Below are 16656 nucleotides of genomic sequence, written 5' to 3' on the forward strand. Positions count from 1 at the left end.
AGCTAGGTATTCATCTTAATACTTTAGTACAGGGGGGGGGGAACAGTTTCTAGAGAGCTAGGTATTCATTTTAATACTTTTATTCAAGGGGAACAGTTTCTAGAAAGCTAGGTATTCATTTTAATACTTTAATTCAAGGGGAACAGTATCTACAGAGCTAGGTATTCATATTAATACTTTAATTCAAGGGGAACAGTATATAGAGAGCTAGGTATTCATTTTAATACTTTAGTCCAGGGGGGGGGGAACAGTTTCTAGAGAGCTAGGTATTCATCTTAATACTTTAATTCAAGGGGAACAGTATCTAGAGAGCTAGTTATTCATATTAATACTTTAATTCAAGGGGAACAGTATCTAGAGAGCTAGGTATTCATTTTAATACTTTAATTCAAGGGGAACAGTTTCTAAAAAGCAAGTTATATATCTTTATACTTTAGTCTAGGAGAAAACAGTTTCTAGATAGTTAGGTATTCATTTTAATTCTTTGGTGCAAGGGGAACAGTATCTAAAGAGCTTGGTATTCATTTTATTACTTTGTTATGGGGGGAACTGTATCTAGGACTGTATCAAAAGAGTTAGGTATTCATATTTATTGAAACTTTCCTAATTGATAATGTTCCCAAAAGATTAATAAAATTGTTCAGTCAAATATCTTTTTTTTAATCAAACATTTTACATATTTTTATAAAATGTTTATATTTTTGTATAATGAAGATATATTTTCTACATAATATATTAAACATTAGGTTTTTTTATTTCTGAAATAATAGCCAGTTATCTTTCTATGTCTATAATCTATCTAACTATTTGTCTAATATTTTGAGTGTAATTTATTATGATCATTAGTCTATCTGCCCATCAGTCTATATCCATCTATTCATCTTGTAAGCTATCTATCTATCATTATCTTCAGAAGTTTATCTATCTATCTATTTATCTTCAAGAGTTTATCTATCTATCTTCGTATTTCTCTGTGTATCTATCTTTCTATGTTTTTTATTTGATTTTACTTTTATGTTTTATGACCCTCCCTTTATATAGAGTGGCATGTCCAATTCACAACGATAGACTTAAAAGTTTTTTTATATTCAAGAACAAATGAGACATCCCCTATCCTTGTTTTAAACCTAAAAACTGATTATTTTCAAGTGTGCCTTCTTTTTAAAAGTGATTTGCGGATTTTCACTGCAGAAACAATAGAACTAATTATACGTTAAAGATATAAAAACAACAATATCTTTATACAATTCTTATGCTGGAGGATCACTTGAAACTACTGAAAAAAAACCACTTTTGATGAAATTATATGAAACATATGTCTATTTGTATATAGTAGATTTAAGTATGTATGTATCCTGTAGATTATTATGTGACAAAGAGGAAATTATTTTTTTATCATTAGGGAAGTTGATTTGTCGTGTAGACTCAATCTATTGTACACATACAAATATAGGCTTACAGGGACACACTATTTACTTAGCGTTTTCATTAGTAGTAATTTATCTCCAAGCAATTTTTGTAAAAAATAATATTCTCATATTTTCCTGTATTTTTTGGTTGATTTTCAAATTTCGAAGATAAGTATTTTTGATAATCTACATATCTATGTTTCTGTCTATCTATCTATCTATCTATCTATCTATCTATCTATCTATCTATCTATCTAGTGAATGAGCTGAGTATGGGATTACTGAAATACAAGTTTGGACTATTTCCTTCTCATGGGTTCCTCAATGATACAAGGTAAGCTAAAAAGTATAATATTTAAAAAATTTTAATTCTTTTCTGGATTTTTTTATTAATCCTTAAAGGGATAAAATTTCTGGAGAAAACTGCGTTTTTGTTTTGAAATTGATACAATTTTTCACCAAACACTTGTTGATTTTAAAAGCAAAGACTATGAAGAAAATGGAATCGTTTACAATATTTCGGGCTAAATTTTAGACTTTAAGAGTAGTTTAAAATGACTTGACATTACCTTTTGATTAGAAAATATAATTACCTTTATAGTTACCTTGTGCGTATAGTTGATGTTTATTAAGTTGGTTTGTAAGGTTTGTAAGGTTTGTAATTTGCCTATATTGTTTTCATGGTCAATGTTAAAATAGTTTATATAAAATTTTTGTTTTTAAGAAGAGAAAATGTTTTCAAAATCGTTTATTTTTAACATTTACTTTGCTACACTATACCAAATTTTGACCCTGTCATAAAATATATTTAAAAATCAATCCAAAAAAACGAAATCGAACGTGATATATAAAGACCGTTTTGGTATTGTTTTCCTTTATTAGAATAAAAAATTATAAATTTGAATAAAAACAAACTATAACAGAATACAGCCTTGAGCAAACCTAACCAAAAACAATTAACATTACTACCTGTGCGGTACTGTACAGTGCGGTACAGTACAGTACAGTACAGAACAGTACAGTACAGTGCAGTACAGTACAGTGCGGTACAGTACAGTACAGTACAGTACAGTACAGTACAGTACAGTACAGTACAGTACAGTACATTGTTTTCCTTTAGTAGAATAAAAAATTACAAATTTGAATAAAAACAAACTATAACAGAATACAGCCTTGAGCAAACCTAACCAAAAACAATTAAAGTACAGTACAGTGCAGTACAGTACAGTGCGGTACAGTACAGTACAGTACAGTACAGTACAGTACAGTACAGTACAGTACAGTGCAGTTTACTGATTTATTTAAATTCTTTAAAACTCATCTGTTTTCTTATTTTTTAAGATACCCTCTCCATTATAAGCTGGGTGAGGTTGTATTAGAGAATAAAGGCTGCCCAGACAAACAGGTAGACATCTTATTCTTTTAAACAGAGTCATTTCCGATTTAGAAATTGATCTTCGTTAAACCACAGTGATGAAGATAGTTTTTAATCTAAAAAATCATAATTTTCAATTGTGGAGAAATTATGCCGACAGTTCCTTTTGAATGAAATCAACATTAATCTTTTCTATATGTTGCTGCTAGGCTGGTTAAAGTTGGATTTAGACTTTTTCCTCAGCCTTAGATAACACATTTGGATCTAAACTAACTGAATAATGTCTGCGATACATTTTTGGTTAATTTACGAAGAATACTTTTAAAAATTTCAGCTTGCTTTTATCCTTAAATAGTTTAAAAATCCCTTAAAAAAAAATGTTTTACTTCTGTATTAAATGTAGATAAAAACTAGCAGCATTTTGTACGCAAGTTGTTATTTCTGATTCTCCCAGTTTAGAACTCAATCTATTTATAATTCCCCCCTGTATGTGCTGTGCAGAGTATCGAATAGAATATTTTTCCTTGTAAAAATGATTCTACTTGGCTTTAGAGCATAAATAATCCTCATTTACAACCAACATAAATAATCCGGCATAAATAAATATTCAAATGTTGTACATAGCCAATAATTTCATTTCCTCCTGAGCTGGAAACTAAAGACAAAGTATCGTTGTAAAACTCAGTTTTGGAAACCGAGTTTTATAATGTTATGTGAATAGATATATTATATTTAACGAATGATTTCTTTCATTGTTTCTTTTTATTCATTTTTAAAAAATCAAAATCTACACACACATTTAAACCCCAAATGTAAAACGAGATTTTAGTTTCTTTTGAATTTTCGGCTCTGCATTTTGATAGCTTATTGATGTGAACATACAAACTGAAGAATAAGTTTTGAATTACATTTATTTAACATTTTTCAAATTAGTTTTAACAGTCTTAAACATTTTAGTTACTTTGTGGAGCTGAATCGTATGATGTGGAGGCTCCAACAAAACAGAACCTACTCTGTGGCTCCAAATCTCCGCTCCAAATAATCCAGGAGCTCCAAATGAAAGAGAACAATGTTGTAAATGAACGAATGGATATCAATGATGATGAAGCAAGTGTCGAATGGATAAAACCTGCATACACTGGACCTAATTTCATTCTTAGTGCAAAGGTAAAAATCATTAAATTTTAAAAATAAAAAAACAGTTTTATACAAACTAGAAGGTTACCCACATGGGATGAGACTATAAAAGAGATTGTACGGAATTCAACAGGTCTTTTATTACACTTTTCTAAATCATTTTTCATTCCAATTTTTCCTGAGCAGATTTATTTTACCAATTTTTAAACTTTGAATTGTTATAGTTTCAGGTCGTCATTAAATTCTCATTTTATGTAGACTACCCTGTATAGATTGTATTATTGACTTCTTAATATATGAGACTGATTTGTATTAAAATACTACTCAATCGGAAATGATACATAAACATCTATTTGATCAGAAATTATAATGATACAGCTACTCGATCAGAAATTATTATAAACAACTAGTCGAACAGTAACCATATTCAGAAAACTATTCTATAAGATATTATATTTAACCAACTACTCGATCAGCAATCATATTCAGAAAACTTTTCTATCAGATATTATATTTAGCCAACTACTCGATCAGAAATCATATTTAGAAAAGTACTCGATCAGAAATTCTATTTAACAAACTACTCGATCAGAAATTATACTTAGACAACAACTTGATAAGACGTTATATTTAGACAACTACTCGATATATCCTGGTGCTTGAAAACACAGTTAGCATGGAAACTAGATGGCTAAGCCTACACAATGCTTTACACAGGTATTTTTCATCAACTAGAAATAAACAAATACAGTTAGACCCATAAATCATTAATTTCATTATTAGTATGTGTATTTAATGATGATAAAAAGTTAGCTTGAGAATTAAGTTATTAAATGAAATAAGTACATCCTGCACAAATGCTATGTTCATGTTCAGTGAACTATTTAAACCCATATTCTTGAGTCAAACACTCGTATTTCAGTTAACATGTTTATAGGTCTGCAACTTTTAAACAATCAATCTATTGTATTATCTTATTATTCCTTAGTCTATATATATTTTCATTTATACCCTTAGGATGTTTATTGTTTATTTATATATTCTTTCAATCGCCTGTCACTTCAATCTCAACGTAAGAAAGACGTTTAATTTGCGACCTAAGTAACTCACCTAGCTTGTAGATTATACTAAAGAGTGATGAAAACTTTTCAGTTGCCTTCAAGGATTTGTAAATTTATTTTTTCTTCTAAAAACTGTGCTGAAATCGGAGTCGTGTTGGATTTCAAACTTAAGTAAAGTGCACTTTAGTTGGATTGGGTGTACGCATTACGCACAGTATCCTATTCCGGGGGTTCGGCTTAGCGGCCTTAACCTCTGCATGTGCGTATTCCAGTAGACCGGTAATTGGGGTTGGGTTTACAGCTTCTCTGGGTGGGTTGGGAGTATTGGAAGGGGGTGGAGAAGTACTGGAGAGGGGGGGGGAGTGTTTTATGGTTGTGGTTTAGACGTGCTGAATGAGCATGTCTATCGCATCTTACAATCTTCAGTGTTTTGTTAGTTGTTTTTTGTGTAGAGAGGGTTTTCGTGGGATATTACTGAACATTTAGCTAGAGCTAGAGCTAGAAATAGAGCTAGAGCTAGATGTAGAAATAGAGCTAGAGCTAGAGCTAGAGCTAGCTAAATATACCTAGAGCTGGAGCTAGAGCTAGAGCTAGAGCTAGAACTAGAGCTAGAGCTAGAGCTAGAGCTAGACCTTGAGCTAGAGCTAGAGCTAAAGCTAAAGATAGCGCTAGAACTAGAGATAGAGCTAGAGCTAGAGATAATTTGAACCAACCACGAAACTAAGATTGTGGTTTGTTGAGAGCTAAATCCAATTTGGATTGAAAACCATTTACATCAAATAAATACAGAAAACCCAATTCAAATATACAAAATACAAAACTATTCAACTCTTTTCTTGTTAAAAAGTTAGATTGTATCTTGCACCTGACTCTTGACGTTTTACTAATATAAAACAGATTTAAACTCTTTTTCATCCTTCCCTCTCTCTCTCTCTCTTCTTGAGTTTTTGTTGGACTTATTTCTTGTATAAATACAGTTTGAGGTTTAAATTGAATCTTTTCAAACTTGAATTTTGAGAATTGCCGAAACCATAAGTTTTTTTTATTTGGTTTGGCTCAACATGAATGAGGTTGCTATTGTTGGACTTTTTATTTTTATTTTTTATCTTTTTAAAACAAAAGTTTTTATTTTTAAATTTTGATATAAAAGTGAATATTTAAACCAAGCTAAGAACATTCTCGTTGTTCTACCGAGTTCCCCAATCAAAATTTTAGGCAAGTTGGCAATGGGTTTACAAACAAACAAACATAAAAAAAGAAATTATACAACTTTGTATCTGTAGATTTTTCATAATTAAAAATCGTATGCCCTACAAGTTTTCTCTAATTTTATCTTAAATTATTGTGAAGCTTCTGAAAAGACTACAAACTTAGAAAGTTTTCAAAACGAACCAAGAAATGATTCATATCTTTAGTTTTTCTGCATTTGGATTGTCATGTTTAAAATCTATTAAGTAGAGCTCTGTTTTGTTTAAGAATCGAATTAAAGGGACTGTCAACATTATTTCAAGTGAACCCCTCTTCCCCCATATAAGACAGTTGTATGTCAGATTAACAACGGTATCCTTTAAATTTTTGTCGGAGTTATACTTTCAGTTTTCTATATCAAAATAAAATGAATTCTGACGATTTCCTTCATTGTTTCAGCGGCATCAATCCACGAGATACATTTGACAATGAACAACGTTTAAGCTAAACAAATAAGGATATCTCTTACAACCTTGTGAATTGGATATGCCACTCTGAAATTGAATTTAAATCTACAGTCCCTGTAAGTCAATTGTTTTTGAATTGAAATAAAAAGTCCAGTTTTCATGGTTTAACTCTGTGGAATTAAAACTGTATGAGACTATTCAACTTTTACATTCCATTTTAGGTGGGGGGGGGGGGCGCAAGGTAGAAGGGGAAGGTGGTTAGGTTTGGGGAGTAATAGGTGAAAAGTGGGGTTTCATTTACAATGTATTGTATCTAACAAATGTTTACAATAAAAAGTTTATAAACGAGGGGAGTGTAAAGAAAGAATGCCAGGGAATAATGTAACACGACTCCATCTTTCTAATTAAAAAAGGCAGTTTACAAAGCCGTGATGACCTAATTAGCCCTTGCAAGAAAAAGGCCGCAATTAGAGGTATGAAGACATGCATGGGTTTTATGTCCCTGAAAACACACGTTTTGTATCCTAGAATATGTTTTTACGCATTGCAGTTCAAACTGATTTTCACGCCAGATTCACAACGATACTCTGAAAAAATGTTCTTCAAAAATAATGATTTTTTTATTAGAAACAAGAATGGAATTCGACAGAATCTTTATTTTTAAAATGGTTATTCGGGTTTAAAGAAATTGATGGGCTAAGGTGGGGTTATGGTGACTTGAACGACTACTAGAACAGTATCGTACATCGAGAATTCTCAAGGGGTGGGGAAAAATAAGCTAGGAAAGGTCAGATCTCTGGGGAATAGCTAGTAGGGGTAGGGAAAAGTAGGACAAAAATAAATATTTCCATTAAACATTATTATCAAGTTTTTTTAAGCTACCCTTTTTACCCCTCCCCCTCCGGCCCTTCCTTCTTCATTTTTTGCCCCTGATATTATACTCTTTAGAGTGGGTTGTATTGTATTATTCTGCAAGTTCATCTAAAATGTATAGTTTGCTCCTTCTATTTAAGAAAATAGGTTTCTTTCACCAGTAATAATGCATGTCCAGGAACTAGGCCAAACTTTTTTTCTGTTTACTCATCTTTTTTATATTATTATCAAGAGGAAGTTTAAAATGTAAGCAGTTTTATTTTATTCATTGACAACAATTCTTGGCTTTCAAGAAGCCCTGAGAAATATGACAAATTTAAAATTTGTTCGGTCTAGCAGTTTAAAAAAAAAATCTTTTCATCTTTTCTATATTTTTCATATTTCCTATATTTTCTATATTTTCTGTATTATCTGCATTTTCTATATATTTTATAAACTTTCTATATTTTCTATATTTTCTATATTGTCTATATTTTCTATATTTTCTATATTTTTTGTATTTTCTATATTTTCTATATTGTCTATATTTTCTATTTTTTCTATATTTTCTATATTTTCTAAACTTTCTATATTTTCAATATTTTCTGTATTTTCCATATTTTCTATATTATAGAAACAATTCGGGTTCCCAAAATTCTGAAAACTGCAACAAATTTGTAAAAATGCAACATTTTTGAAAATGTAGAAGATATAGATTCAAAGAACTATACAAAGTAAACAAAATCATTAGTTAAAATCGTCAAAATTTTACAAAATGGAAAAAAATAAAACTCTTAAAATACATCTGTACATTAAATAGTTTCTGGAAACGTGTTGTAGAATTTGAGTCGGGTGGGGGAAAAAATGACCGTTCAATGATATTTAATTTCATTTTCACTTCAAGGATATCTATTAATATAAAGTAATAAAACCCATTGAAATGGAACAGAAAATCGTGAAAATATTTAACTATAGAATACCAGGAACACTTTTATGTCATTCAAAATCTTTCAATTGTTATTTTAAAAAGTTTTCTAAACTCGTTTCTAGGTTTATTCGAGTGTTTTTTATATGAAATGTCAGTATTTTGTAATTTGTAATTGTTACAAATGACATTTTTCTAACACTGTTTAAGGCTCAGTTTTAGAAATTCAAATTATTAAAAGTCAGACATATTTTACAATAAAAAAGTAGAAAAAAGAAGAAAAAAGAAGAAAAAAAGAAGAAAAAGATGAAAAATGAATACATAAATTGACGAATCATTTTCTCTAGAGTTCCGTGATACAATATATAACATTTTCTCTGTAATATCGTAAATACTTAAACAAAGTTTTGAAGAGAACGAATATGGATATCTCAAGTAGACTGTTCTTAAAGGGACTGTACGTGTAATTTCAAGTGACAATCTCGAATTGCAATGCAAGGATGGCAATTCGTGATTTACAACGCGGTATTCATTGTCTGATCAAGTAGGAATTAGATATTCATGTTTTTGTTTCTTTAAACTATTTATTTTTATTTGCAGTTTCTCTGTAAAATAAATTTTGCATTTCTTGCTTATAAAAAGCAAAGAAGAAATTATCAGAATTACACACTTAAGAGTCGGGAAAACGACAATATTTTCTTAGTTTTTGACCAGATTAAGGTTTCAAGGGTACCGTTGTAAATCGGGCATTGCCATCTTAGCATGGAGGGTAACATGAAATTACAAACAAAATGTTTGTAATTTCGGAAATTCGGAAAAAAACGTAAAAATCTCTATTGTTCCATTAATTTAGGTTTATTATGGAGTTGAGTATTGGAGATGAGTTGGCTGTGTTGACATTCTCAAACTCTAGCAGAATACATCTTGATCCAACCAGTATTAATCAGGAGAATAAACCAGGTAAACTCCAGCAGAATACATCTTGATCCAACCAGTATTAATCAGGAGAATAAACCAGGTAAACTCTAGCAGAATACATCTTGATCCAACCAGTATTAATCAGGAGAATAAACCAGGTAAACTCCAGCAGAATTCATCTTGATCCAAACAGCATTAACCAGGAGAATAAACCAGGTAAACTCTAGCTGAATACATCTTGATCCAACCAGTATTAATAAGGAGAATAAACCAGGTAAACTCTAGCAGAATACCAGTAATAATCAGAAGAATAAACCAGGTAAACTCCAGCAGAATACATCTTGATCCAACCAGTATTAATCAGGAGAATAAACAAGGTAAACTCCAGCAGAATTCATCTAGATCCAACCAGTATTAATCAGGAGAATAAACCAGGTAAACAATAATACAATTTACATAATATACAAATTTGACAAAACATTGTATATTATATACATAGCTTACAGACAGTACAGTACACATATTAAACCAAATACAGATAGCACATTGTACACAATAAACCAAGTTCAGACAGTACAGTGTACATAATAAATCAATTACAAACTGACTGTTTTCTTACTGTACATAACATACAGCTATTGACATTGGAAAACCAGATACAGATTTTAATATATGCAGTACATACTATAAACAATAATTCTAAATTTTTAAAACCAACAAATATCTGCAGGCATTCATGGAAGAGTTCCTGGTCGAGCCGGGACTGATGTTGAATCCTGCATTTCCTGCGCACTGCGCGATGCCGCAAAACTCATTTCAACATCGAAGACGACCGAAACCAAAATAATCCTTGTAACAAGTGGGGAAAGCCAGGAGAAAGTTGAGATTGCAGATAACAGTGTTCCAGTTTATGCTATTGCATTCAGAGAATCTAAGATGGAAACTCTAGTTGAAATCACCAAGCATGGAAAAATGTTTGTGATTGAAGACGATGATAGCGCTCTGCTGGCGCACTTTAGTGACGCTTTTCTAACTCTCAAGGAAGGAGAAACTAAAGCAAGCAAGTTCTTTCAACAGAATTACAGGCAAGCCTATCTTTAATTATTTTTGTGTTGTACAGAGTCTTTTTGTACGAAGTGTACATTTACAATTTCTACATGTACAAAGTATTGGTGAGCAAAGTCTATATGTACAAAGTCTACATGTACATAGTCTTCATGTTCTACGCCTATTCATTAAAATTCTATTTGTACAAAGTATACTACTTGTACAAAGTCTATATACAAAGTCTGTACTGTAAGTAGACTTTGTACTCATACAAAGTAAACTTTGACAAAGTCTACATGCACCATGTCTACATGTACAAAGTAAACTTGTACAAAGTCTACATGTACCATGTCTACATGTATACAAAGTAAACTTGTAAAAAGTCTTCATGTACCAAGTCTACATGTATACAAAGTAAACTTGTACAAAGTCTTCATGTACCATGTCTACATGTATACAAAGTAAACTTGTAAAAAGTCTTCATGTACTATGTCTACATGTATACAAAGTAAACTAGTACAAAGTCTGCATGTACCATGTCTACATGTATACAAAGTAAACTAGTACAAAGTCTACATCCACGTCTACATGTATAGTTTCTTCCGTAGTGTCTATTGTCTAGTGTTTACTTTATGTGTGTTAAGTGTCTAGCAAACTGCTCTCATTCATCAGGAAATTATTTGTAAAAACATGAAATCCTCCCCCTCTACTCTTTTTGATTTCAAGGTATTTAATTGTGGTAAAAATATTTCCAATTGTGTAATTTCACGCTTTAGTTAATTCGAAAATTTGTAAATTTTGTTAAACCATGACCGCCCCCTTTTCCTTCTAATCGTTTTCCTATTAAATATTTTACCATTAAATAAATAAAATTATAAAAAATTGCTAAATCCTAACTTTCTCTTGTTTAGGGTATCTCCACGAGAGAAGATTGAGGGTAAGTTTACAGTTGAGGAATCCCTCCTCCGTAACCTAAAAGTGATGAGTATTACAAAGGACAAGGAAGACATTGAAACCTTTGAGTTGATCTCTCCCTCCGGCAAACTGCACAGGAATATATTCATTATTCATAAACCTCGCCCCCCTAGTTTAATTCTTCCTTCAGGATTATATCGAACCTTTTTTGGATATTCAAAAACGCCTCAAAGCTCACGTCAATATTTACTTTTCTAAACTCGGAAGATGAAGTTAACTAAGAATAACAAAATTCAAGGATCTCTTAAAGATTAGGATCTTACACCCCCCCCCTCCACACCCCTCCTCCCACACCCTGGGAGTTGAAAAAATGCCGATTAAATCTTAGATTTGAGGGGTGTGAGTATTCTTGAATGAATATGGTTGTGAACAGGTTCCCCTTGGTTGAACGTGGAAGTGTTTACTTTGAGTTTGAGAGTAGAGTTGAGATGGGAATCTGGAGTTTCTCAATCCAACCTTCTCTATCAACAACCAAACCCAGTATATCTCTCTCCATCTCGGCATATGCCGAACAGTCTGCGGAGTCTACGATAACCGTGACAACCTGGACCAATGTAGATCATGGATTATCCAGTCCTCTGGATGGTCCAGTGTTAATCTATGCCCGGGTCCTGGAGGGAAACCTTCCTGTCTCCGGGGTAGAGGTGAGAGCTGAGATACGAAAACCGCAGGGTGAACTGATAGAGATTATACTTGAAGATGAGGGTACAGGTTATCCTGATGTAACCATGGGAGATGGTATTTACACGGGTTATATGACCAGTTTCAGCTCCGTATCTGGATTTTACAGCCTCGTAGTGCGAGCTGAAGATGGGGCTGGGAGAGCCAGGATCCCAACTCAGATTGTCGGACAACTAGATGATTGCTGCGGATCCAACTATCCTGTAGTATCTTCCATTCCCACACCAACATTTACTAGAGTCGTGATGGGATCTTCGTTCTATCTAACCCAGGGTGTCCAGTTCTTTATTAGGGACGGAGTGCCAAAGATTCAGGATATCTTTCCACCATCTAGAATTACAGATCTCAGAGTACATGAGTATATACAAGACAGTTTAGAAGTTGTACTCAGCTGGAGTGCTCCAGGTGGAGATTATAACACTGGCACTGCGGCTCGATACTCAATAAGAAGCTCTTCAGATAGAGACCTACTTGCAAATGGCAATTTCTCTCTCAGCGGAATTCCAATTCATGATTCTTTAATACCCAAACCTGAGTTAGCGGGTTCACAACAGTTCTGCACTGTCACACTTCCTTGGGGAAATGAAATATTTTACTACGGTATAATGGCGATTGATGACGGTGAAAACACAAGTCCTGTATCCAATCTTGTATCTGTTTTTGCAAGGGAACTTGTCATTGCATCTGAAGGATCCATTGGGAGAAACCTGACAGGTTCCCCGGGATCTCTTCCCTCCACTGTCCTTGAGGTGTTTGAAGACAACTTGTTAGTGTACATCATTGCTGGCTGCATTACTGGTATTGTTCTTATTGTTCTCATTGTCATCCTCATCTCTCTCCGCATATCCAGGAATAAATCAAACCAGAAACCCAAGCGGGAGTTTATCACTGAGATAAGTTCTCCAACCCTGATCCACTCCTCCTCAGCCCTCACTGGTATCCTCAAAGATACAAGTCTAAGTGTTATACCGAATAAAAGTTCTCCTCAAGACTTTTCTATGGACTATGCTGTATACAAGTCAGGTTTACCTGGTAGCCCACGAGATGATGTCTCATGGGCAATACTACCTACATACACTAACAGTGCGTTCAGAAAATCCTCTGACACCTTGGTGGACTCCGGGTACTACAGAGCAGGAGAACAAGTTGACAATGTGTCTGAGTTCTATCGACCCGCCTCGGACTATGTGACCTACCAAAACCTCAAGCGGGAGGAGGTTACTGGAGACATTAGTGATAATGGTACCGGTACCACCTCCTCTACAGATTGTGAGAACAGTGAGACCTGTTCAGACAAGAACCTGCCAAACTTCCAAGGATTAGGGAAGGATACAAGCAGAAATGCTGCCAGTGAGTTCCACAGCTTGGTGGTGACTGGTGAGGATTGGAGGCAAGGAGAAGGTTCAAAATTATCAGTGTCTGGACCTATATCTCTCCAGGGACTATCTGAGTATGATTTACAAGAAAAAAGACGACGAAGAGAATCTTTTGTTTGACAAATTTGCTTAATGGTATTAAAAATTCACCATATTTTTAAAAAAACACATCAATATTTTTAAAGTTTTATCAAATTTGTCAAATTCTGCCCAATTTTGCTAAATATGTTCCCTTCATTTCATAAACTGTGATATTACACTTGTACCTGATTCACTTTAATTTAACACTTAAAAACATTTTTGTAAATTTTTTAAATTTTGTAAATGCACCCCACCAAATTTCATTTGAAGTATTTCACTTGAAAACAGGAGTTATTCTAGTTCTTGTAAATAATACTTTTGTTTTTTTCTTAAAATTTTTTATCTTTTTTGTTAAATATATACATTTAATTATTATTTCTGATATATTTTTTATGACAGGAAAGTGCCCCTACTAATGAAAAAAGAAGAAATTTTTAAAACATTGGATAGCTTTTATTTAATAGATTAAAGTAAACGAAACTTTTTTTGTGTGCTAAAGTGTTAAAAATGTTTTGGTTAGCCGTCAATAATGCCTGTGCTTCAGTGCTTTTTTCAGTGCTTCAGTGGAAAAAAACTATTAAAATTATTGGACTTTTTTAATTCAAAATGATTATTAGTCTAAAATAAAATTTACAGAATTCGACAGTTTTTCAAAGAGGGAAGCGAGGATATCTTACTCATTGTTGCTCATATACTACCAACTAACAGGGTGTACCAATAAACATGAGAATTAAGTGACGACTTCCAGATCTAAGTCTATGACCTTGAGTCATGGAATTTTAAAATTGTGGTTTGTCATTTTCATACCTTCAAATTTGGAGTGGTCATTAAGAAATTTGTCTGGATTATTTAGATCGAAATGTTTTTTTTTAGAATTTAGTTTCTCAGTCAATTTTGTAATTTACTAGAAACTTTATTGTTTATTGTTTAATTAACTCTCAAAGACGAATTGATTTCAATAGTTATTGGGACACCCCGTATTAATATTTGATCGTATGCACGAATCTTGATACTAAAATCTTTGATTGAAACCCCAATGATAAAACAATATAATTCCATACAAGATACCCGGGCTAAATACCTCCTCACCTAAACTCTTTCTCGGTTATATCGGCGCAGTTGGAGGTTAAAGGGACTTGACACGAAAATTCTAGATATTTTTGTATCATGGCAAATCCTATTTGCAAACTTTAAACACGGATAAATGGGATACCCTCGTTTTTCAAGCTGAAAATTGTGGTTTCTCTGTAAAAGTGGCATGCGGAATTATGCTACAAACACAATGGTGTAAATCNAGAGTAAAGGGCAAAAGTGATGAGGAGAGGGGGGGGGGGATTCTTGAAAATATGTCAAAATTCCCTTTAAATACCTCAATGTTTTTCTACCTTCGTATTTGATATGTAAAGCATGAATGCTATTGATGCCGTTAGATAATTTACAATTTTACAACCCTCCCGACAATTTTGAGGGGCGATAAAAAATTATCACAGCGAGAAGAGATATATAAGGAGAACCATCAAACAAGTCATCTTGAATAATATGGGGGAGGGGGGGGGGTTAACTTTTAAGATAAGACATTTTTAAAAAGCAGCAAAGAAACTGATTTTTCAATTTTTCACCAAAAGCTATAATTTTCTGTTCCCTAAATGTTATCAATCTAATGCCGTAAACTTTTGATATGTTAAACTTTGCTTGTTTTGAAATATTAAAAGTTATGCAGCGATGAAATGATTGGAAAGTGATTAATTCCTTCTTAAATGTACGGTTTCACAAGTTTCCATTTCCTGCATGCTTGTCCTATGGCAACAGTGCTTGGTCTTCTCTAATACATCTGGCCTAGCCGTAGTGCAAGGTCCCATAACCTGGCAATAGACTGTATAATAAGATGAATCAGTTTTCAATAGTTTAGGTCGACTTAAAAAAGGCATAACTCCTTGGCATGTACATTTTATAATTGTAAAGCCCTTGTTTAGTTGTTAAGAAGTAATTTGAAAAATTCTCATTGATTTTTGCGCAAGGGCTTGCAACTAGAGATGGGCACGTCAGACTTTTTTCATTTCATTCGTTCATCATTCGTGAACAACCCATTGCGTTCATTCATCATTCGTGAACAACCCATTTCGTTCATTCATCATTCGTGAACAACCCATTTCGTTCGTCAATCTTTTGTTAACGACCCATTTCGTTCTTTTTTTCCATTTTTTCAAACAAAAATTGATTTCCTTCGTTCTAAAATTAATCGTTCATTTTTCATCTATAACGTTCGTTTTCTTACTGAACGATCGTTAAGTAAAATACTTCGCTCAGTAAAATGGTTCGTTCAGTAAACTAGAATGATTTTGTTTTAATATTTTTCTCCCTGCAGTGCTTAACAGACTCAATTATTGACACATTAAATCATCATCTATGAATGAGGAAGCTATTCTATTATACTCTATCAAAAAAGAGTTTAGTTCTGACAATTTCCTTCTCTCTTTCTCTCATTAAGTTACTTTTAAAGAGAACCACAATCGAATATTATCAATTTTTGGCTAAGATATCTCATTCATCCTTTATCAGATAAAGGGTTAAAGGGTACTGTTGTGAATCTGACAATGACATGCCACTCTATTAAGGAGGGCCACCTGAAATTTCGTCTACAGTCGCCTTAAAAGTGATTAAAAAATACAGTTACAGGAAACACAGGGAATCATACACACATTTCCTACATAGAAATAGTAGTAATCTCTGTTTGTTTGTTTATATGTCCGAATCATAACTCAGGAACCAATTATCAAATTTGCGTCAAATTTTGATTGGAGAACTATGTAAAACCAGGGGAATGTTCTTAGCTAGGGTTAACAATTCTTGGTTGAATATAGGTTGACTCTTATAAAGAAAACTTAGTTTCCCAAGCTAGTATTTTATAAATTTTTTTTTAAGATCTAGATATTTATTATCTCCGTACAAAATAGTTTACATGTGTTTAATAACAAAGTTTTTCGTTTACATTTGTTTGAGAGATTTTTATAAGAGTTTAATTATGGATACATTTTAAAATAAAAGATTTGGAATCAAGTTTACTTTTATTATGCAAAACTTAAAAATTGAGAAATTTACCAATGAAATGGTAGGACATTAAATGCATATAAAAAATTATTGACGAGAATAGGGTTTGCGGATTG

At 32.7% G+C, this 16656-nt stretch overlaps 1 protein-coding gene across 1 annotated transcript; it reads left to right on the forward strand.

Annotated features, from left to right (window-relative positions):
* The first annotated feature begins 9659 nt into the window (after positions 1-9659).
* On the forward strand, positions 9660-13813 carry LOC111712417 (calcium-activated chloride channel regulator 1). The gene is made up of 4 exons (XM_023487014.1): positions 9660-9767; positions 10063-10417; positions 11291-11431; positions 11728-13813. The coding sequence occupies exons 2-4, from the start codon at positions 10269-10271 to the stop codon at positions 13529-13531; spliced, it is 2094 nt and encodes a 697-aa protein (XP_023342782.1). The 5' UTR covers positions 9660-9767; positions 10063-10268; the 3' UTR covers positions 13532-13813.
* The last annotated feature ends 2843 nt before the right edge of the window (positions 13814-16656 follow it).

Source organism: Eurytemora carolleeae, unplaced genomic scaffold, assembly GCF_000591075.1.
Source record: "Eurytemora carolleeae unplaced genomic scaffold, Eaff_2.0 scaffold1211, whole genome shotgun sequence".
NCBI classification, from domain to species: domain Eukaryota; kingdom Metazoa; phylum Arthropoda; class Copepoda; order Calanoida; family Temoridae; genus Eurytemora; species Eurytemora carolleeae.

What these genes read in the sequence shown, in the direction of transcription:
- LOC111712417 (XM_023487014.1), top strand. Translation starts at nt 10,269, where the DNA reads ATGGAAACTCTAGTTGAAATCACCAAGCATGGAAAAATGTTTGTGATT. An exon ending in TTCTTTCAACAGAATTACAG is followed by an intron (nt 10,418 to 11,290) that starts GCAAGCCTATCT and finishes TCTCTTGTTTAG; the next exon opens with GGTATCTCCACGAGAGAAGA. An exon ending in CCCTCCGGCAAACTGCACAG is followed by an intron (nt 11,432 to 11,727) that starts GAATATATTCAT and finishes GGTTGTGAACAG; the next exon opens with GTTCCCCTTGGTTGAACGTG.